The sequence below is a fragment of the Rhincodon typus genome, chromosome 27 (genome assembly GCF_021869965.1).
Source record: "Rhincodon typus isolate 14 chromosome 27, sRhiTyp1.1, whole genome shotgun sequence".
Taxonomy (NCBI): domain Eukaryota; kingdom Metazoa; phylum Chordata; class Chondrichthyes; order Orectolobiformes; family Rhincodontidae; genus Rhincodon; species Rhincodon typus.
Genome location: NC_063358.1, coordinates 12,494,435 through 12,519,428, shown reverse-complemented (window position 1 = coordinate 12,519,428; position 24,994 = coordinate 12,494,435). Strand labels below are relative to the sequence as shown.

Here is a 24,994-nt window from a genome sequence, read left to right as displayed (position 1 = left end):
CTTAAAGCAACAGTATCATCATAGTTTGGAAAAATATAAGTAATGACTTATGCTGATCAAGCAGTTTTTCACATTGTCAGGACATCCAGAAATGCTGCAGCAAGAATGATTTACAGTTTTTTGTTGTTGCTATCATTTATAGGTGAGTAGATGAGATCTTATTCTCATATAGCAACAATCAATATTTCAAAGTGGCTTACTACATGCAAAGCATTTTGTGGATTCTGAGAGATATTGAAGGAAGCACAAAGGGAAGTTCTTTTTCTTCCCTGTATGATCTGATCTGCCTTCACAATCTGTTGCAGATGCAGTGATAGGTTTTTTAACATCACCCGGCTATTCATAATGGACGAGGCAAAACTGAGTTAGTTCCTGTAGGACATGAACTAGATGTGGATAATGTGTTACTCCTGATATTTACAAATATATTACAATCACAAGCACTGGCTAGAACAGAGCGATCTAATTACAAACTGTTTGATATTTCACTTAGCATATCGTGCTGCAAGTGGCCTTGTTAAGATGGAGTCTGAGACCTTTATACCATTAGATCACATGCCACAATATGGTAATAATATCATGAAGATGCCTCTTAAAGGTATATTGCCTACTAACTGTGAGACAGAACACAACATCCCATGCCCAAATCTGGTGCATTTTGGAATACAGTAATACAATATTGTGTTCTTAGCATTTTTCTAGATGGAGCTGAAAGATTGTTAGAATCGTTGTGCCTTTGACAATAGACAATGAATTGACACTTCTGGAGTGTAGCTTCTTGAATTGCTGTTCTATTGGTGTTTTGTAAGCTCCAGGATAGCAACAGGATACATTTTCATGGGCCACTTGAAATAACTCCATGGACACCGCTATCTTGTCATCAAATCCTCTATATTTACTCATGAACAGTCCTTGACTTTAGTCGTGCCTCATTCAGAGCATCAGTAAATCTGACACTCACTCTTTTTATCTGTCAGTCAGGGCTCCCTGATTGGACCAGATTAACAGGCCCAATCAGGGAACTCATATTCTATGTTGTCCAGCTGACTGACCTCATTACAATTAGTACATAACTATTTACAGGACTTGTATCCCCTTGCTGTCTGTTACTTCGGGTCACTTTGTCCAGTTGTGTGTGTAATTTACACTGTTCCTCGGCAGCAGAGTGTCATTGGGTAAGTTGATTTCTGTAATCTTGGTGTGATTTTGTTGTAAATTGAAACTAGAAATTGTGGGTTGCTGACCTGCCTGCATGGAAACTTGCAAGCGACAATGGCAATACTTCTTTAAAGTGTTCTGCACAATCCTGGGATAGTTGAAGTTACACTGACTGAGGGTTTGAAGCTGAGAGAATTGGGGATCCCTGTAAGTCTTTGAAATAGAAATGGAAACTACAATTGAACACAGACATGTATGAAGCTCTTTGTTTTAACTGCTTTTCTTAGAATGAATGTGTGATTCTTTCACTTCTGATTTACACCTGTCCAAAGTAATTGGTGAGAGGGGGTGTGTTGTATGACCATTGTATTTGGAGGTTCATGGCAGGAACAGCACAAGTTCAGGAAACATCTTTGCACTTGAACAGTTCAATTAAATTAACACTGAAGGGGAATAAAAGAAAATAAGGATGGTATGTTTAATTTGATTGAGGAAATGTGCTGTTGTCATGTATAATATATATCCAAACGTAAAACTTCTCAATATTTCTGGTGCAATTGTCACAGAACCATTATGGTACAGAAGGAGGCTGTTTGGCCCATTGTGTTAGCACGGGCTCTCTGATTGAGCATTATGACTAATTGCAATTCTTCAGATCTGTTCCCAAGAACCCCCTAAGTTGTTTCAATTAAATAATCGTCTTGAACATCCCATTGAACCTGCGTCCCCCACACTTCCATACAGTATATTCCAGACTCAAATTACTCAATGTGTGAAAAAGTTTTATTCTCACGTTAATATTGCTTCTTTTGCAAATTACCTTCTACCTGTGCCCTCTCTGTTCAGTCCTTTTTATGGGAAGGAACAGATTCTCCCTGTCTACTCTGTCCTTACCTCTTGTGATTCTGAAAATTTCTATCAAAACTTGTCTTAGCCTTGTTGGCTCCGAGGAAAGTAGTCCCACCTACACCAATTTGTTTTCATATCTGAATTTTCCCGTCCCTCGAACAATTCTCAAAAACGAGTTTATGACATAATGCAAGGTGCAACTCAAGCTGTGATTGGCCATTCGGGTGGGAACACTGCCCACATACTGAACTGAGAGATACATTCTTCATGGACCATCCACACACTATCAACTAAAGCCATTGAACAGTGTCATCCCCAACATCGAATTATAATTGCTTTCCAAGCCAAAGTATTTAAAATAAAGAGCAGGCAATAATGAAGAAATTCATAGCTTCTGTATAGTTCATTTAAGCTCAGTTATTATTAAATTGGGGATGGTTCAGAAAAGATTTACCAGGAATTTGCCAGGAATAGAGGGTTTGAGTTATAAAAATAGGCTGGATAGGCTGGGACTTTTTTCACTGGAGTGTAGGAGGTTGAGGGGTGACCTTATAGAGGTTTATAATATCATGAGGGGCATAGACAAAGTGGGGGGGGGACATGTTCAAAACTAGGGGCCATATTTTTAAGGTGAGAGGAGACAGATTTAAAAAACGACATGAGGGGCAACCTTTTTTCACAGAGAGTGGTTAGTGTGTGGAATGAACTGCCAGAGGAAGTGATGGATGCAGGTGCCGTTACAACACTTAAAAGACATTTGGATAAGTACATGAGGAGGAAAGGTTTGGAGGGATATAGACTAAATGTAGGCAGGTGGAACTACTTAGACCAAAGGCTCTGTTTCCATGCTACCTCTCTATAATTGATGCTTGTCGTGACCAATGTACTTCAATGAATAAATAGAAGGGGATTATTCTTACACATTTAATTGTGTGTATTCATTTAATGATTGAATATTTGTTGAATTAATAAATAGAATCTCTCAAATGTAGCTTATGATGATCTCACTTAACCATCAGGTAAAACAAGTTTCAACACTGAAACAATAAAATGCTGAAAAATCTCACACACAGAACTAGAAACCAGTCAAACAGTTTGACTGGAAAGGTATCTCAGAGGCATGGAGAGGCTTCACCTTCCTCCTGATAACAGGAAATTTCTTCCTCATTTCTGCTCGTGTGTGTGTGATGACTGGATGTTACCTTTCACAGTGACTGCAGCTCTTTGTCTGAGATAGAAGCACTTTCCTTTCTAGACCTCCTGCAGCATGATTCTGAACAACATAAGGAACAATGTCACTGCGGTGAATTAGTGAAGAATTAGTTACATGTAATACCATTTGCACAACTTCCCTTTCATGATGATCCTTGGCCTTTTAAGAGGCTGCTATCTTGTGTTTTTTCACAGCCCAGAAAGCTGGTACTTATTTAGGCTTTCTGGGGAAATGATTCACCAGCTTCAGTCAGGAATAGGAGCTTGCTTTCCTTAAAGTGGTGCACAGAAGAACATTTATGCCTATCCTGTCCAATGCAAATCATCAAGAAATTATCTGCTTGATGACTCTGATTTGTACAGATATGTCTGTACAATTGGGATTTGGTGAGTTTAATGAGATGGGGCAGATTAATGAAAGCTTTCAATCAACGTTTTAAAACTATTCTGCCCTTCTACACAAGCTGACCTACCCTAGTACACAGCTGTAAAGGAAACAGCAGACTTCTGGACTCTTCCCAAAGTAAACATTCTTCATCTCCCTGTGTCTGGATAGTGAATGGTAACAAGCTACCAGGCTAGGGAAGGAAAATGCTGTCAGACTCTCCCGATGTGCTGTCCACACACACACACACTAAATGGTCAACAGGAATCATTGAATAATATTCGGATGCACCAGTCAAATCTAGGGATACTCAAGGCAGTGTCCTGCTGCTCACTGCTGACTAGGAAAACTGCGAACCTTTAACATGTTCAAGTTCAACATTGGACAATTCAGAAATCCAGGTTTGCTAAATAAAACAGCGCACTGAAAAATATATTACTTTCTACTCAAAAGCTGTAAAGTGAAGGTGACAATGTTTTGAGGTTATTCACCTTTAAGACACAAAGCTGCAGAAACCAATAGGACGATGGTTCGGGGCTACTCTTCTCCTTGTGCATGGTGCTCCCTGCTGTACACCCTGGATAGTGCAGTCTTTTACAACTCCAGTCCAACTTGTTGTTTCTACAGGAGCCTGGTGTAGATAGAGAGCCTCTGGCACACGGCAGCTCTACGGAGGGCTAGCAATCTGTAGGATTGTCAAATGCATGAACTGTTGGAAATGTATAACTTCTTGGCGTCGCGCTGTTGATTTCAGGGGTTGGACAACAGAAAGAAGCAACAAGGTTACTGTTTGATGGACGAAAGGAGACTTTTTTTCAAACAGCAAGGAGGGCTAAATGAAATAAAGATAAAAGAGATTTGTGGTGAATGTTGAATCTGTGTTACCTCGGAAAACAGGTGGGCTGTTCGTTGCAAACTGGCTTGTTTTTCTTAAACTCCATGAAGGAATGTGTTTAGTTTGTTGAAATCTCCCAGACAGTAACCCTTCTGACATTATGGTGTACCTAGCTTCGGCTATAGGTTTAAGACACAACTGTCTCTGCTGCTTCTCTCACAGTTCTCACCCAGAGTGGTGCAGGCATCTGTCTACAAATGCAGTTTGTGAAACCTCCACCCAACTCCCTCCCCGCCCCCCAGCATAGTGATGGAGCCAGGGCCAGGGGGTCCTAACACAGGCATGTCCCACCATTGAGGAACAAGGAGCAGGAGCAGGACCAGGCAATTCAGCACCTGCTCCACCATTCAATATGGCCAATGGCTCATCTCATCTCGGTCTCAACTCCATTTCCCTGCATGCTCTCCAAACTACTACTAATTAAAAATCTATCTATATTCTCCTTAAATTTACTCGATATTCCAGCATTCACCGCATTCTGAGGTAGTGAATTCCACAGATTCAAGATCCTTTGGAAGAAGTAATTTCTCCTCAGCTCAGATTTTAAATTGGCCACCCCTTAGCCTAAAACTATGACCTAGATTGCCCCACAGAGAAAACATCCTCTCAATGTCAATTTCCTCTAGCTTCTTGTAGACTTCAATTAGATCTCCTCCCATCCTGCTGAACTCTCTCAAGTAGAGGCCTAAACTGCTCAATCTCTCCTCATGAGACAAGCCTTTCATTTCTAGAATTAATTTAGTCAACCTTCTCTGAACTTCCTCTATTGCAATGACATTTTTCCTCAAATATAGGGACCAAAACAGTATACAGTACTAGGGGTGTCTCACCCATACCTTGTACACTTGCAACAATATGTCTTTACTTTCATATCCATTCCAATAACTACCAACCTTCCATTTGCCCCCCTTATTACCTTTGGTCCCTGGAAACTAGTTTTCTGTGATTCACACATGAGGACACCCAGATCCCTCTGCACTGAAGCACTTTGTAGTTTCTATCCATTTAGATAAGTTGCCTTTTTATATACTTACCAAATTTATGCAAAGAGTAAAGATTCAACTGTCAATTGTCTGGCCATTTTATGGCAAGTTTAGGGAAAAGTACTGGAAAACACTAGGAAATCTGGTTGTTGGAAAATTGGGATGCCGCTGCTGTTAAGCTATATCATAGAACATGGAAACATAGAAAGTCAGAACAGGTTGAGGCCATTCAGCCCTTTGAGTTTGCTCCACCATTCAATACAATCATGGCTGATCATCCAACTCAGTCCCCTGTTCCAACACTCTCCCCTCCTCTCCCTATCCTTTGATCCCTTTAGCCCTAAGAACTGTATTTAGCTCTTCTCGAAAACATTCAATGTTTTGGCTGCAACTGCCTAATGTTGCAGAACATTTCACAGACTCCCCATTCTCTCACTGAAGACTTTTCTCCTCATCTCAGTCCTCAATGGCCTACCATGTATCCTTAGACTCTGACCCTTGGTTCTTGACTCCCCGGTCGTCAGGAACATCCATCCTGCATTTACCCTGTCTAGTCCTGTTAGAATTTTTATAGGTCTGTATGAGATTACCCATTCCCACCCCTCATGCTTCTGAACTACAGTAAATATAGTCATAACTGATCCAGTGTCTCTTCATACATCAATCCTGCCATCCCAAGAATCAGTCTGGTTAAACCTTCCATGGCCAGAGCATCCTTCCCCAGATAAAGAGAACAAAATATCTCACAATACTCTAGGTGTGGTCTCACCAATGCCATGTACAATTGCAGCAAATCATTCTTGCTGTCGTACTCGAATCCCCTCATTATGAAGCCAACATACCATTTGCCTCTTTCACTGCCTGCTGCACCCGAATGCTTACTTTCAGCAACTGGAGTACAAGGTCACCCAAGTCTCATTGCACCTCCCCAATTCCTAATCTGTTGGAATTCCGGTAATAATCTGCCTTTCCACTTTTTGCTACCAATGTGGATAGTCTTGCATTTATCCATATTATACTATATCTGCCATGCATTTGCCCACTCACTCAGCTTGTCCAACTCACACTGAAGCATCTGTGCAACCCCTCATAGCTCAACCTACCATTTGGAAAAAGACCCATTTCTTCCTACCTTTTGTTTCCTGTCTACCGACCAATTCTCTATCCATGTCAGTACACTACCCCTGAGGAGCTTACAGAGACATTATTGGGTAATGAACGGGTTCCTCCCAACCAGTTTTAAAATTAGAAATTGTCTCAGAGATGTCAAGATGTTGAGACAATTTTTAAATAAGTTTATAATCTCCTTAATGACAATAGTTCTTTTTTTAAGACTTGATTTTTGTTTTAAATCAATTTCAAATTTAACACTCCATGACAGAATTTGAACCTACAGTCTCCAGGTTATTAGTCCAGACTATCTAATCCCTGTTATCCAGTTACTGAAGGAAGAAACCAAATCCAGTTATTACCTGGAATAGATTCAACATAGAGTAAATTATTACAGGCATATATCTCCTGACTTCTTTCTCCTAAATAAGTGGGTCTCTATATTTGTACAATATATTTTCCAATCAACTTATTATTATACACTTCTGGAGAAGGCAGGACTTGAACCTGGGTCTTCTGGTCCAGAGGTAGGGACACTACCACTGCACCATAAGAACCCAACTCTATATTTGGTCAAGTAATGATGCAATAGCAGTTGATCAAGTAGGATCAAAGTTTAATCATTCAAAATAAAAAGAGACTAGTTCAGTTTAGGGAACCTGGTCAGCACAGATGAGTTGGGCTGAAGGGCCTGTTTCCATGCTGTATACCCCTATGACTCTGTGATTCAATGAATTCTTTGACTTGTGTACTTAATCTCAATTGATACAAGAGAACAGATATGTTCGAGCCTGGGTGTTCTGCAGAGGGAGCATGCGGTGTCCACCATCACTATCAATGCATTTGGAGAGAGGTGACCACTTCAGGTTTGGACTGCTTGATTTCCCTCCTCCAAACTCCATTTTGATTTAGCGTCCTCCCTCTCTCAAGCAGGGTGAAATACCGCTGGCGGATAAAGTTGAAAAGTAACATGGGTCATTTGGTAATTGAAAAAGAAATTGTTCAGCTGTGTGCGAAAGCACTTCTAGATATAATAAAAATACCCCAAATAGAACAGAACCCTGGATTACTCGGCCAGCAACATAACAACTCCAATTCTTCTTAAGAGTTTAAAATGTAAAGGAGGATGTAGAAAATGGGTGGCTGCTCTGCTATAGTTTGTTTTACAATATCATTCAACCACCCAAACTACAGATTGTAACATGACCAATGATAAACTAAAAACCCCCTGGCATCCTAAAGCACCAGCCAGTTAAATCCTTCCCTGTTGAGAAGTTCTTTCCTTACACCGAGACAGGGATCCTGAGGATTGCTACTGTCCAGGTTTCAGGGTCATGTTTTAAATGGGTGAACTCAGAAAGCCCTCAGAAAGATGAAAATGGCACATGGTTCCTTGTGGAGTTGGAGACTTGTAAAGACCACTTGTACTTTTTAGACTTAAATGTGGGGAAAGAAACTGCCTTAAACCAAGGGACTGTGGAAGATGCTTTGCAGTGTTAAAAACGCTTGGCCTTGGAGATTAATCTCAAGCAGCTGTGGGCTCAGTGTGTTCTGACAACCCGATGTGTTAGAGAATGGGCACTGGTGGCCTGGCAGGGACAGGACAACACGTGGTCTCTCTGAGATCAGATTCCCAAGCGTTGAACAATACCTTGGTGCTACAGTTCCTCACGATTTACAACATGGAAAATGTGTTCTCCTTCCAAAGCACCAACCATTTTATTGTGCACAGCCTTTCTTTACGCACTACCCCATTGAGGGGCACAGTGGCATCCTCCTGCAGTGAAACTTGTGTGTCACTCTCTGTTGAGCTGACACCTGCACCGTGCCCTGGTTGCTCTTGCCCAGTGTCTTACCAGGCGTGTTACCAGGTTGCTATGTTACCGGCAACGTCAGCCTGAGGTGGCAGCTGAGAGTGTGAAATGAAGTGATAGTGCTATGTCTTCTTCATCAGTCTCCCCTTGGTGTTTCTCCAGCTCAAGTATTTAACGTGATGAATGCAGAAAGATAGCTGTAGGGATAGTGATGCATTTTTACACCATCTGAAACTTATAGATCAGAAAATAGTATGTAATAAGAGGGTAGTAGGATCTGAGAAGGAGTATTCATAGATCCATAGAATCATACAGTCATACAGCACAGAAACAGATCCTTCAGTCCATGATGAACATAATCCCAACTAAACTAGTCTGACTAGCCTGCCCTTGGCCCATATCCCTCCAAGCCTTTCCTATTCATTAACCTATCCAAATGTCTTTTAAACATTGTAACTGTACCCACATCCATGACTTCTTCTGGAAGTTCATTCCACACATGAACCACTCTCTGAGTAAAGCAGTTGCCCCTCATGTCCTTTTTAAATCTTTCTCCTCTCACTTTAAAAAAAAATGCTGTTTTGTTTTGAACTCCCCACCCTAGGGAAAAGGTCTTTGCTATTCACCTTATCTCTGGCCCTCATGATTTTATAAACTTCTAAAAGGTCACCCTGTCAACCTCCAACTGTCCCAGTGAAAAAAGTCCCAGCCTATGCTTACAACTCAAACCCTCCCTTCCTGGCAACATCCTGGTAAATTGTTTGTGAACCCTGTCTAGCAATATCCTTGATGTGTTCACCCTGCTGCTGAAACCTGCCTCAGAAATCTGAATCCTGAAAATGAGGAGCATGCTGTTGGGGTTTAGGTGTGCCTGTCCCTGTCCAGTTAGTACCTGCTACCCCTGGTTGTGCCATATTATCCCCGTATTATCCTTCAATATGAGGGTGAAGCATGTCAGTGAGCACCATGCAATCTGTTTAGCTAATGTAACTGCCATGGTTGAACAACTGGCCCTGTGTGTGTGCTGTTGGGTAGTGGATGTGAGGTTTGCAGCAGTGCTGAGTGTGTGAGTGTTAATTGAAGTGACAAACGACAACACCTTCCAGTCGCCAACCATTTTAACTCCCCCTCCCACTCCCTGGGTGACATATCCATCCTGGGCCTCCTCCAGTGTCACAATGATGCCACCTACAAACTGGAGGAGCAGCACGTCATATTCCACCCCAGGAGCCCACAGCCCGATGGCCTAAATGTGGAGTTTACCTGTTTCAAAATCTACCCACCCTCGGCCTCATCTCATGACCAACCCTCCCTCTCGTCCCCGCCTCCTTGACCTACCACAACCTGTCCAGCTTCTCTCCCACCTATCCGGTCCACCCATGCCACTGACCAATCCCCACCACTCCCTACCTGCACTCACCTATCACCATCCCAACTAGCTCCTCCAGCCCCACCCCTCCTCCCTCTATTTATTTCCCAGCGCCCTTCCTGAAGAAGGGTCCCGACCCGAAATGTCAACTTTCCTGCTCCTCTGATGCTGCCTGGCCTGCTGTGTTCCTCCAGCCCCACACTGTGTTGTCTCAGACTCCAGCATCGGCAGTTCTTGCTATCTCCCAGTTTTGTATGACGCCTGGTTGATAGGGATTGTTGAGCAGTAGGGATGCAGTGATTTCATAGAATCATAAAAATCCAGGCCATTCTGCCCATACTGACCCCCCCGGCCCCACAAAGAGCATTCCACCCAGACCCACTCCATGTCCTATCCCTGCATTTCCCATGGCTAATCCACCTAAACTGCACATCTTTGGACTGTGGGAGGAAATCAGAACACCAAGAGGAAACCTGCAAAGACATGGGGAAAATGTGCAAACTCCACAGAGACTGTTGCCCGAGGGTGGAGTCAAAACTGGGTCCATAGTGCTGTGAGACAGCAGTACTAACCACTGTGCCACCCTTTGAGCAGTGCCTGTGTCTACTCCTGCTCTTGATAGTTTTCAATGGTGCGCTGCAGCACACTGGTGTTCTGTGAGAACTGGCTGAGTGTGCTGTGAAATTTTGTACAGAGGTAATGAAAATCAATGTAAAACAAACATTGTTGCATCTTAACCGCCATTGTATTCAACCAAAATTACAACACACAAAGCTGGTGAAAATTAATCATCAAACTAAAACTGAGGCATCAGTTTCTTGATTCTAAAACATGAACATTCTAAAGGCAGGTGACCAAAGGGCAAAATTCAGATGATGCAATCGTTTTCAAGCAGTCACCATGGAAAACAAGCAACAGCATTTGCATGCTTTATTGTTGAAATGGAGATAAAACAAGCTAACGTTAGCAGATGTAGCTAAATTGGCTGGAACTATACAAAAATGTTGTTGCAAATGTGAAATGTCGACTGCAAAATTCAGACTCCTGAACCAAGAGCGGTGTGCGGTACAAATTTAGGCCCATGAATAATTAGAAATTGTTGAGCTGGGGAGATTTTAAAAATGTTTCTGTGCTCACAGTCGAAGACATGTATCAAGAACATAAATACATTTGGTCCTTCTTTAGCTTGTTATACTCACTATGTTGCAAACCTCTCTAGTAAGACCATGGCTGGAGTAAATGTAAGTAAATGTGACATTTATAAGCAATCAAATGGGCTGAAACAGTGGGTGTACCTTGGAATTGTTTGTCTTATTGAAGTTTGCCATGTTACTGAAAAGGTTGGTAACCTCTGGAGTACAGCATTCAAAGATTTATCAATGACCTTGACCACTTGTATGAGTCCACTGACCTTTTCATGAAATGGCGTTCAAGTCCTTGAAACTTGGCTCATGCCTTTGGCTGTCACAGCTAGCTACTCCCATTGTCTATTGAATATGTCTTAGGTGGGGGGGTGGTGGGCCTCCTGATCTCTGTGGATACAGGACGCCTCTCCTACTTCCAAAGTGTAGCATCGGAAAATCCTGAAGGTTTCTCTGTCTGATGTTCATTGCTTCAGCTTGAAGGTCAGATTCCACTTTGCCTGCTCAGTCACACCTTCCTCCCTTGGGTTAGCAGTTGATGCTTGCTTTAATAATGCTGACATGTTATAAGTTCACCCAAACTTTGTGCTTCGATGTTCTGAACAGCTCTAATGTGATGCTTTACAAACACCTTTTGAAAGTCCCTACAGTCAACATCAACTGCATTACTGTCCTTAATCCTCTCTTTTATTTTTCTTCAAAGAACTCAGTTGTTTTGTAACTCACTCAGAGATAGTGAGAACTGCCGATGCTGGAGTCAGAGATAACTCAGTGTGGAGCTGGATGAACACAGCAGGCCAGGCAGCATCAGAGGAGCAGGAAAGTTGACGTTTCATGTCGGGACCCTTCTTCAGAAATGGGTCTTTCTTTTAAGTTTCTGAAATTCACCCCAGGAACAAGGAAAGAAACTTAAAAAAAAGACCCATTTCTGAAGAAGGGTCCTGACCCGAAAGGTCAACTTTCCTGCTCCTCTGATGTTGCCTGGCCTGCTGTGTTCCTCCAGCTCCACACCGTGTTATCTCAGTTGTTTTGTAGGCTGGCTTCTGCATCGCTGCAGTTGAAAAACCTGAGTTCTGCCAACACAGCAGCTGTTGGAAGGCAGCAGAAGCAGGCTGAGTCCTAACGCCCACAGCCTAGGTCAGCAAAATCCAATCTAAGGCACACTGAAACCAGGAAGTTTATTGTCTAGGGTGTCTCAGAGCCACTCCCATTGTTGTCATTTCACTTCAATGCAAATAAACAAAACAGACCAGTGTAAAATGAGCAGCCGATTCCCCACCACTGCTTAAAATTAACTCTGGCCCCCATCTCTCTTGCTTCTTATTTTTAACCACACAAGCGTGTTTTCTTGCTCACTAAACAATTACTTTGAGGGCAGCTTTTTTTTTGCTGGCCATCATTTGCAAGTGCCTTCTTAGCTGGCCCTTCCCAATCTCTGTATTCACCTCCAAACCCACAACCCTCTGAGATACTTGCACTCCTCTAATTCTGACCTCTGGTGCACTCACAATTAGAATCTCTCTACCATTGCTGGCTGTGTCTTCAGTTGCCCAAGCCCTAAACACTAGAATTCTCTCCCTAAACCACTCAATTCTCAACCTCACTTGCTCTCTGAGGCCTATGCCTTTGAACAATCCTTTGGTCATTTGACCTAAATCTCCTTCAGTCTTTTTTTTCAGGTGAGCCTTGAACCCAGGCCTTCTGGCCTAGAGTAGGGACAATACCATTGGACATCACAAGATCTACATACGCTTTGTGTTATAAGTGCGGCTGTAAAATGTCTTAGGGTGTTTCATTACATCAAAGGTGCTACAGAAATGTAAGTTGTTGTTGTCTGCGGGATACCAAAACATTCCTCTACGAGGCAGCGCAGATTGCAAAACCTATTGGGGCCCCTGTACTGTAAAAAGGAGACAGAAATATAGAGACTGAAGACTTGAGCTGCAAAAGTAAAAGCAAAACATTGTGGATGCTGGAAATGAGAAATAAAATCATGAAAAGATATTATTAAGCTAGAGAGGGTTCAGAAGAGATTCACCAGGATGCGGCTGGGTAAGGAAGGTTTGAGTTGTAAAGAAAGGCTGGGCAGGCTGGGACTTTTTACACTGGAGCATAGGAGGTTGAGGGGTGAACTTATAGAGGTTTATAAAATCATGAGGGGCATTTTTAGGGTAAATGGTAGGTGTCTTTTCCCTAGGATGGGTATTTCAAGGTGAGGGGGCATATTTTTAAGGTGAGAGGAGAAAGATTTAAAAAAGACATGACAAGCAAATTTTTTTACACAGAGGGTGGTTCTTTCCGAGGAGCTGGTGGATATAGGTACAATTTCAAAGTTTAAAAGGCATTTGGATAAGTACATGAATAGGAAAGGTTTGCAGGGATATGAGCCAGGAGTAGGCAGGTGGGACTAATTTAGTTTGGGATTAGGTTTGGCATGGACTGTTGGGTCTGTTTCCATGCTGCATGACTCTATGATTCTGTTAATGCTGGAAATAATCAATCTGCAACATCTGTGAAGACAGAAACAGAATTAATGTTGAGTTCTGTATGCCCTCTTTTTATAAACTTTCTTCCTCTCTCTGCAATGAAACCAGTTGGGGTTGAGTTTCTCCAGCACTTTGTGTTTTCTGTCTGAGCTGCAGCAGGTCCTGTTGAAACATCACCCAGGATGTACTCTAGGGGGCACCATACACAAGGGAAAGAAAGGATGGAAAATTCAAACTGCGGTGTAATTCGATTTTTGGAATTCTTTCAGAAGATCAAAGATTGCTACCTTCACAATGAAGTAGAACTTCTTTTTCATCATCTGCCAGTTTCCCAAAATAAAACAATAAACTGTGAATGCTGGAAATCTGAAACAAAAACACAAAGTGATTGGAGCAACTCAGCAGCTGAATCTGTGGGGAGAACAAAGTGCCACTGGTCTTGAAATGTTAGTTGTTTCTACAGAAGGAGCTGAATTCCAGAGGTGAGGTGAGAATGACAGCCCTTGACATCAAAGCCGCATTCGACCGAGTGTGGCATCAAGGAGCACTAGCAAAACTTGAATCAATGGGTACTGGGGGCAAACTCTCTGCTGGTTGGAGTCATACCTGATACATAGGAAGATGGTCATGGTTGAGTCAGTCATCTCAGCTCCAGGACTACAACGCTACCCTGTATCTGGATCTTGTTGCATTTGAACACGGACTACCCTGTGATACTGTGAGGGCATATTTTTAAGGTGAGAGGAGAAAGATTTAAAAGGGACTTGAGGGGTAACTTTTTCATGCAGTTAGTTCATTCGTACGTGGAACGAACTGCTAGAGGAAGTGGTAGATGCAGGTACAGTTATAACATTTAAAAGACATTTGGACAGGTATGTGAATAAGAAAGACTTAGAGGGATATGGGCCAAATGCAGGCAGATGGGACTAGTTTAGTTTGAGAAACTTGGTCAGCATGGATGAGTTAAGCTGAAGGGTCTATTTCCATGCTGTATGACTCTGAGATCAGTAGGCACTACAGGGGTTGGTGTGCATCATCAGACAGATTTACTAAGTTGCCTTTCACCTTATATAAGTTTCTGTTAACTGTTACTTTGTGGTTTTGTTACAGTGCTTCATTTAATTTTCAATATGTTTTAAAAGAGCAGGAAGGAGGCATAGCTTTAGAGACTGGTAGGCACTGCAAGGGCTGGAGTATGAAATGGTTGCAATCAATTGTATGTTGCAGCGTAGAAAGCCATGCAAGCATTTCCAAGTTGTTCACCAAATTTGTGACATTGCATACTCCATGATTCAACAAATTCACGAGCTGCAACTCACATATTGTTATGGATCCATTGGGTGAAAGCAATTGGCCATCTTTTCCTCTCACTGTGAAACAATGAAGTCAGACAATTTCACAGATAACATGGTCATGTAGTTGGGCTGTTAAGCTGGGGGTTGGGGGGGGGAAGAGAATTGATTTTTCAAGCAAAATACCCAATAAATCAGATAAATTAAAACGTGCACGGTGGATGTGAGATCCCTTTTGCTGGTTCCAGCACCAAATCAATCTGAATTCATTACAAGATTGATTGCTATTGATTTTTAAATAGCTTTCTGACTTTATTATTTACTTTTAAATCTAATTCCACCAGATTCTTATTTCTCCCAATCGTGTCACCTTGTTGCTTTATCTTTAAAGAATTAGGGATTCACTATCGTACCACTGACTGTTTGCACATCTATAGCAGATGCTCAGCCAAGTGCTGCAGCATCAGTAACTGCAGCTTATATTTCATTCGGTCCTGCAACATCCACAGAATTGTGAAAGAAACATGTAATTAAAGTACATATATTAAGTTCAGCTTCTGGAAGTAGATGGGATTGATTGGATAGTGAAAAATCTTTGCATGTGGTGGTCAAATTGAATTTCTTTGAAATGTGACAATGACTGCTCCCTTCTGAACTCCCTTTTTCCCCTTTATCGTTACCAGTTCACAATATCTCAATCATGAACAGTGGTGAAGAGTATTTCATTAGGGCAAGAAAGTTGAATCATTCCAACTAACCTATTTCTGTGTAATCAGAACTTGCCATGTGCCACTTCCTCAGGCACAAAAAACTTCTTAAAACCTAAGAACAATAGAAAACACAATATCTAACCCCAATAAGCTAGTCATATATAAGACGCACAATTCACATTGCCATGATGTAGTTAAATTGGATGAAATGTCACAAAAGAAAGATTCCAATTAACATTTTAAATAAGCAATATGATGTCATCTCATGAGAGGAACAAAGAAAATTAATTCTGTTGGAGATCAAGAAAGCATTTTTTGGGTCTAATTCTTTTTCTTACTGTGTATGCATAACACAAACACCTACATATGTCATAAAACCAAACAGCACAGATTTCATACCAAGTATACTGTACAACAAAATAGTTGAAGTGCCCAGTATTGCATATTCTTTCAGTTCAGTTCTATAAAAGAAGGAAATTGATTTCAATAAGTACTGTGCAGAGCCCTTGGCGCTGCTGTTGTGTAATTGGCCTCTAATATCTTTTAATCTCAGGGTTACATCATCTTCCAGTTATTGATTCACTAAAACGTCTTGTCCAAATTTTTATAAAGTGAATCCAAATTCAGTGCTATTAGCCTTGTCCATTAGCTTCTTAGCATTAAGTTCGGGATCTTAAAGTTCATGCCAGTTTCTTTACCAAGAAAATGCTAAACCACATTTATTTCCAATGATAGTTACTACACTAAAATTATAAGTATTTTGATGGTTTCACAAGATGATACATGTATAGTGGATGGTGCTGTGCTGGGACAGAGAACTAAGGGTGGATCAATTGAGTGATTCTGATAAACTCAGCAAAATTCTACAATTGAATGCAGCATTATGGCTGGTATTGGTAGTAACTCTCCAAATGGGTTAACTGGCAATTAGATATGTGTGAGGTATTGAGATAGATGATGATGGTCTCAGGGAACCTCTTGTGGTGCAGTGCTAGTGTCCCTACCCCTGCACCAGGAGGCCTGGGTTCAAGTCCCACCTGTTCTAGAGGTGTGTAATAACATCTCTGAACAGGTTGATTGGAAGGCTAAATATAAAAAGTAAAAAAAAAATGTGGTGGTAATGTCAATAACTGAGGCAGGGACCCAGATACAAGTCTCACCTGCTCCAGAAGTGTACCATTAGACATCTGAACAGTTGATTGTAAAAATTCTAAAAACAAAAAAAAAGGGCTCTTGTGGTACAGTATTAGTGTCTGTTCCCCGAGCTAGGAGACCTGAGTTCAAGCCCTACCTGTTCCAGAGGTGTATAATAGTTTCTTTTAAATAAGTTAATTAGAAAATAGTTTTGGCTCCCACTTGTGGTGCAGTGGTAGTGTCCCTACTCCTAGACCAGGAGACCCAAGTTCAAGAACCACCTGTTCCAGAGGTGTGTAATTACATTTCTGAACAGGATGATTAGTAAAAACAAATGGTCTCAGATACAACAGCTGATCAGTGTTATCTCAGTAAAAGCATGTAATTTATGTAAAGTTCATGGATCTTCTAGTGCAGCAACAAGGGCATAATAATTGACCCTGGAACCTGTTCCACTATCAGATTACAGCAAGGTAAATCTAGCTAGTTCCAGTAATCATATTCTAATCTTTCAGTCCTGGGTAGTTAACATTGAATTGTTTTATAAGTGGAGAAGTCTTGACCTACTCTTGTTTCTCTATACACACTCAATATGTGTAATGAATAGAATGTCAAGAGGACCACTGGAGTTGTTGGTCCACTTCATTATCTATATAGCTCCTTTTCCAGGTGTCAGTCTTTGCTCCGTTGAAATGGTCACTTCTGAGGTAATTGGGTTCCTGTCCTACTCCAGTGACTTGAGCACATAATAAACAGACTTGCATTCACGTAACAAACTCAATGTCCTATAGTAGTTTAGAACCTATTAAATATTTTTTGAAGTGTACTCAATACTATAATGTAGGAACCACAGCATTCAATCAGGGTGACACTTCAGTGCAGTGGCAAGGGTTTGATACACAGTAGAAGAGTATACTATCATGAAGTCCTGCTTAAAATTTCAGGTTGAAATATTCTATGGCATCTTTTTCAAAAGAACAGAAGGTAGATGTCCTGCTGTACTATTTATAAAGCCTTCAATCAACATCAATAAAACAGATTATCTAATCGTTACATCACTGCTATATGACCTTTGTGTGTGTATTTTCTTACAATAGTAAATGCACCTCAAACATACTTCATCCTGAAGATTTTAAACCATACATGTTTAACATAGTTGCAGATCATACAAGATAACACCTCAAACTTAAACAGAGGGCTGGTGAATATATCAAATAGAACATGTCATCAGGACTTGTTTGTACACGTTTTCTTTTCAACATAGCCTGAGCTTTTACGCAACACCTTTCCCCCCCAGAATTTATTGGAAGGGATCAATGACATTGACTGATTCCCATTTTCCTCTAATATAGCACAATGCAGGTCAAATAGCATTCCACTTATTAAAATAAAGATTGTGGAAATGCTGTGTAAAATGACTACAAGTAGAATTAAATCTCCTTTAAGCCTACTTCTCTCGGAGGAGAGCAATCCCAACTTCTTCAATCTATCCTCATAACTGAAGTTTCTCATTCCTGGAACATCATTCTTGTAAATCGATTTTGCAACCTGCAATGCATTCACACCTTTTCTTTAATGTGGTGCCCACACTATATGCAATACACCAGCTAAGGTCTAACAGGTGCTTTGCTCGAGTTCAACATCATCTTCCTGTTCTTGTACTCTATCCATCTATTAGTAAAGGGAGGGGTGTCACTTAGCTGGTTTGCAATGCAGTGTGTTACCAACAGTATGACTTCAATTTCTGAGATTTGATTGAGGTTTTGAAAACCGTGAGTGGGCTTATAGAGTAGATAGGGAGAGGTGTTCCTGCTTGTAGAAGGAATGAGAACAAGAGGGCCTGGATATAAAATGATATGAAAATGAAGCAAGGGTGATATGTGAAATAAAAAAAATTCATGCAAGAAGTTTAGATGTGGAATGCACTACCTGGAAGTGTGGCGGATGCAGGTTCCACTGAGACATTCAAAGTTACCATGAAGGTTCTCCTTCTCAATCTCTCCTCTTGTTGAGACATTGTGATCCTTATGTTAACCTAGCAGCAGTCATCTCTGTCTGATGAGAGCATGACCCTATGGACCTCTGGAATCACGGTTACATACTATGTTTTATTAATGCTCTCTCCACTTGCTCTGCCACCTTCGATGATCTGTGTACCACCTGACACATCTCTGCATTGAACGCCACTCTGCCATCCATCTGCTCATTCCACCAACTTGTCAATGTCCTTTTGGAGTTGCACACTGTCCTCCTTAGTTTACAATCCTTCCAATTTTCTTATCATCTGCAAACTTTGAAAGTGTCCTCTTCACACCAAGATCCAGATTAATACATATTAGGAAAATCAAGTGTCCCAATAAGGAAATCCACAACAACCTTCCTCCAGCCTGAAAAATATTCATTGGCCATTACTCTGATTCCTACCACTCAGTGAATTTAATACCACACATACAACTTTCCTCACAAGTTCACGGAGTGGCACTGTATCAGACACCTGAAAATCTACGTGTACCACATTAACAGCATTACCCTGATCCAGCCCGTTACCTCTTCAAAATAAAACTCCAGGAGATTAGAAAAATCATGAGTTCCCTTTTAGAAATCCACACCAACCCTTTCTATCAACCCAACTTTTCCCGTCTTGACTACCAACGCTATCCTGGACACTGAAGACCAGGCCTAAATCATTTCTCTCGGAAATAAATGTGCATGCTTTATCAAGCGCATCAGCAGCCTGGAAGATTATGAAAATGTCATGCCAAATATGAACTTGTCACATCAAAAGTAATTTTATACACAAGCACCTATGTCAACTTGGAGGTTCCATAATAACAGAATCGATCAAACCATGGCATATTTGTAATAAAGTGCACTAGTAAAGTTGATAATATCATTTCCACAAGTGGATGCAACAACATACATTTATCATGAGCTGATCTTCTGTGCATTACAATATGATTGGAGGGCAATTATATTGCTTAATGTAGTCATGATCCAAGTCATAGAATACGACATAGCAGACAGAAGTGCACAGAATTTTTCAACAAATACCATTAAACCTGAACAGATGGTTATGTTAAGCTTGAACCAAAATCACCATGGTCATAAATGTGATCAGTTTATACCGTTTGAAGATGCGCAAAGTTGCAACATTTATTAGTTACTGCTCAGAATACTCCATAAGAACTCAAAAATGGCCTGCTCGAGGATAACTAGGGATGGGCAACAAGTGATTGCTCAGTAAATGACATCCACATCTGTGAATGGTCAGCATAATTGTTCAGTTGTACAGGATTTTTAAAGTTTACTTAAACCAAAACATCAACGGGCATTCTCCTAAGTAACTACTCCTTACTACAGGACACCAGTGTTATTTTTTGTGGAATTTTGTTGTACCCAAAACTGCTCTCCTCCTTGACCACCCAACAAGAGAGTTCCTCACTAATTCTCCAGGTTCCTAAAGTTCTTCATAGTAAGGCTCCAAATAAAAGAAAGTCCTCTGTCAGCTATTAACAGGAAAAGACTAGGCAGATAAGTTATTTAAACGGGTATTGCTGGAGAAATTCAAAAGATCTGGCAATTTCTATGGAGAGAAAGCAGAGTTAACATTTTGAGTCCAGTGACCCTATTTCACAGAAGCTTCTGAAGGAGGGTCACCGCAATTGAAACATTAACTCTATTTATCTCCACAGTGGGCCAAAGACGAGTATAATAGGTCACAGATCAGCCATGATCTCACTGAATGTTGGAACAGGCTTGACAGCCTGAATGGTCTGCTCCTGTTTGTATGTTTCCAGCTGCATGCAACTAGGTTTGATTTGCAAATGGATTGCTGCACAAAGTATCTTGCATTCTACTCTTCTATTTGGTTTATTTGAAAAGATACTTAGTTTCCTTTAACACATCCATAAAATCAACACACAGAGGACCCTGCGCAACATTACCGAGAGCATGGTGGCATTAGACAATCGGCAACTCACTTAACATTGTTGCATCTTTTCTAGCAAAAGGTTGTGGGTATTTTAGCGACGTCAGGTATAATGTAAGCAGCACTGTTGACATGAAAGAGGTGGTGGCAACTCAAAATGCCAGTAGTCTTGATTAGCAACTTGTCAGCTAGCTCCTGTGTCAGAAGCTCTTGATAATCGACAAAAGTGTTTGCAAGAATGAATATAGCTATTCTAGCTTGGATACCCCAGAATTCTGCAAAACTCTTGCAAAAGGCTGGGAAACTAACCAGGACTTGGATGTGTCAAGTCCCAACATATACTACCAGTAGCTGCTGGGCTCACGTGAAAGGCTTCCAGCATACTGCAAAGGACCTGGCTGAGAACTTCACAATGAGCACTTCTGTGATTCTAACCTCTCTCGCCTTGAGTGGGCAGTCAGAGTGCTCAAGAATGGACTGTACCCTGGCTGACGTGGTGCCCTACTAGATCTCAAGTCACTGGTACTGCAGAAGATTCCAAAAAAATCAAATCCAAGATCAGTCTAAATGGAATAATCAATTTCTTCCCCTTCTTGTACTATGTAGGGTTGACCATTCAGACCCTCAAGACTGTTCCAGTATTCAATGAGGTCTTGGCTGAACCGTGACCTAACTACATATTCTTGTCTTTGGCCCATATCCCTTAATACTTTTGCTTAACAAAAACAAAAGTTACCAGGAATTTATGGCTATCGTAGCTATCAGCATGCATGCCTGGAGAAAAAACCACTCCCAATGGAGGTCAATTTAAACAAGTATAGAAGTGAAACATGGGCAAGTGTGTGGGTAGTCACCATGTCATCTACTTCTGATACAAAATGTGGCTTGTCTTAAACTACCACGCATCTTTGTAACACCGCCTGTATCACTGGCTTGATCATTAGCATCTGGTTATAAGGTACCCATTAGGTAAAACAGTCATTTGTAGGGAGAAAATCTGAAACTATTGCTGAACGTTTAGCATATTATGACTAAGAAAGGGATCAACTCTGTAAAAATATGAATTTTAGGGCTGAGAATGGGGTCAGCGTCATATTCAAGGTATATTCAAGTTAGTTGTCTCAAACTAGCAATTAGTTAAAGATCCAAAAATGTAAAAAATGTCATAACACCATATTAATCTAATCGTTTGCTACTCGGAGGACGGAAGACAAAATATGAATTACAGGTTGAACGATTACAAAGCTGTGGAGGTGTTTCAAACATAACTCCCGTCACATCCATTTCTAGGAACAGTTGTAGCAAAAGTGGTATGAATTTATTTCTTTTGAATATTACAAAACAGATTATATAAAACAAAAAACTGTCTGTACAGCCTTGATAAAAAACTGAATGCAGGCCAGTTTTTATAGCTACAGACTGCCTAGATTCAGATTCTGCATTCAAATCGGTCTCCACAGGAACTGTACAAACTGGGGAAACAGCCCAGCTTATTTGCCAAGCAATGAAACAGGGTGGGGTCACCTGTCAAGTATTTATATATTTTTCTTTCCACCAGCATTACATTTTTGTCTGGAATTTGAACATTTTCTGTGTAGTTGCCAGTTGATGTTCGACAAGTCCTTCTGCGCAAACTCTTCCTTTTTACTGTATCTCTCCGATGTACAGTCTTTTGTCACTGGATGCGGAAAGAACTGTTGGAAATAAAAATTGTAGATTTCAGTTAATTTAAAAATTTACCTCATGTTACAAGCAGTTAATAGTTAAATTAGAAAACTGCACCTACCCATCCTTATTCTGAAATATCCAATGCATTTGATTCACTAATGCCAATTACAGCAGTAGACAATAATAAGGCCGCAAGACTAATGCACCAAGTTCACTAATCAATAACCCATAGTCAATAGTGAAGTTCATGATTCCAGCAGAAACGCTGGTTAAGAGATGCCACTGGTAAAATGTCAAATACACCAAACACCAAGCTGAAACAACTCTATTTTTCAACAAATTTGATAACATGTTCATGTTCACTAGCTATATTACATCACAAAATATTCTGAAAGCACAAATGTGTCATGAATTAGCTATCTCAACTATGTTTATTAGTAACTGCAGCAGCACTTGGGAAATTTTAACTGAAAAGTTTTGTCAACAAATTCCAATCTTGAATTATAAATATGGAAAGAAAAAACCCCTAAGAGAAAGCATGCACTTATATAGCATTTCTCATGCTGAATTTTACCAAAACAGCTCATAGCCAATGAATGCTGCAAGTTCCCAAGAGTAAGAAGTGTCTAGATAGTCGATAATGGAAGCCATGACACCAGAAGAATTCTGTTCTGGTTGGAATACTGCCATGCAATATGCATAACCATGATTTAACGTGTCTGAAAAATGACACCTGCCACAACACAGTATTCTCTCAAAACTGCACTGAAGTGCCAGCCTAGATAATGTACTCAAGTTGGTAACGGCGATTGTAGATATTTTTAATCAACCTGTTCAGACGTGTTAGTAACACACCTCCAAAGCAGGTGGGACTTGAACCCTGGTCTTCTGGCTCAGAGGACATTCAACCTCCTCCTGTGGAGGTGAAGACAATCAATTACATCAAGTGGATGGAAACTAGATAAATGTGTGGTGTGGGGGGGGTGGGGATGGTACAGGGGGAAGAGAGAGAGGGAGACCATGTGAGAGCAAAAAAATAGGGAATCAGAAAAATCAGTGTAGTGTAAACCATGATGCCAACTTATGCAGTGCTTGTAAGGTCTTGCAAAAGGTCAGACTGAAGATTTGCTCAAACATGACTCATGGGCATAGCCAGGAATTCAGAGGTTTCCAGCATCTCTGGAATTGAGCTGGTAGCCAGTATCCTCGAGAGGAGATATTCCTGTTGTTATTCCGGCTGAAGCAGAAAGCCAGCCACAGCAAAGGAGAACATGTACTTTTAACAAATAAATTAGCTAAATTGTAATCACAATATAATTAATTTTGTAACTTGACATTAGAAAAAGACAACTGCAATTTTAAACCTTATTCTTTGAACAGCCATAAGTATTAAGTTTTTAAAAATATTAGGAAAACAGGAGACAGTGTCAGTATACAAGAAAGTTGAGAGTTTGAACCTCATATCTGACTTTACAGGACAATGTAGATTTGAGATACAGAGCTTTTACCTCAGCTCATTTCAACAACCTTCACCAGCTATGACAGCCTGCTCCTACCTCAATACCTCTTGCTCTATAAGCAGATACTACTCAGCTATTATATTTTTCTATAATCTTCCTGCATTGCTAACACCATCATTATTATTATAGGTTTGGTTTTTCAACTATATGCTTTTCTCCATCTATTAATACATTTCCTGTTTTTTGCTCTGCTGGTGATTTACTTGCCCCTTCTGTATCCCAAAGGATATGGGTGGCCGTATCTGCGCACAAAGAATATTACTGAAATGTACAAAAAGCAAAAACATTCTGGAAATTCATTATCAAATAAATCCATTTCTTCTAAGCGAAAATTATAGTTTAATATTTTGGGTGTTCTTTATATGCTCAATCACGTGAACATCGAACATCAAACATCAAAAGGTCTTAGCTTTCCCTTCATTAATTTCAAGTTAGCTATGCAATTCCAACCGTTTTTTTTTCTTAACACATTAGAATTACATACCTATTCTGGGTTTTACACTGTTAGCCACAATGAGACACTTACTAATTGGTTCTTCTGGATGAAATGACACCTCATTCACTGAACCTGCATGCCCTGGTAATTTATATAGTATTCTTCGTGATGTTGTATCCCAGACATAAACGAATCTGAAAGAAATTATGCAATCTCTTAGTGCTGATTTCTTTTATGTTTTTTCAAATAACCTTCAACAATTTCAATACGTGAAGTCCCTTTAACGTAGTAATACCTCCAAGGCACTTCTGTAACATAATACAATCCACTGATATGCATACAGCTGACAAAACTTATTCATTTTGGCTACATTATGTAGAGTGATTCTCCACCGCCTGCCACGTTCCTACCTTCTTTTAAAATGACCAGTTTTAGAATGTGAAGATTGTTGGCACAACACATGCTCCCAGTTTATTAACAGTTCTGACATCAGGTTAAGTTGTTGTAGCATTAAGTTAACACCATCTTGCAATGATTAAATTTAAAAGTTCCATAGAATTGGAGTTTAAACAATATCCTGATATTTAATAAAGGTGGTGGATTCAAATACAGTTAAACTACACTCGCTCCTAGTCATCTAAAGATTTATTACCCGTGAATTCATGTATTTGTGAGGTTAGCGCCAGACCCCATTTTCTCCCCCTCAGTCTGTCCAGTCTGATTACACAGTCCTTCGTGGCAGATAGGAGAGTTATGCAATAGTGGTATCTGAATTTTCTGTTATCCACAGGAAATCTGTGCCCCTATCCCCTGCAGAAAACAAGGATTTGTTGTACTAAATTGGAAGGTGTCCGAGGGAGTCTGTGTTCAAAGATATACAGCATGCAGAGATAACAAGGTGTA

At 40.6% G+C, this 24,994-nt stretch overlaps 1 protein-coding gene across 1 annotated transcript in view; it reads right to left on the bottom strand.

Moving 5' to 3' along the window:
- Positions 1 to 21,763: 21,763 nt before the first annotated feature.
- The window catches only part of LOC109919503 (small nuclear ribonucleoprotein 40 (U5)), a 7,209-nt gene continuing 3,978 nt past the window's right edge, over positions 21,764 to 24,994 (bottom strand). The window contains exons 4-5 of the mRNA XM_048613240.1: positions 24,182 to 24,285; positions 21,764 to 22,161 (exon numbers count right to left, since the gene is read on the bottom strand). Coding sequence (XP_048469197.1) covers positions 22,112 to 22,161; positions 24,182 to 24,285 — 154 coding nt within the window. The 3' untranslated portion in view covers positions 21,764 to 22,111. The remainder of the gene's footprint in view (positions 22,162 to 24,181; positions 24,286 to 24,994) is intronic.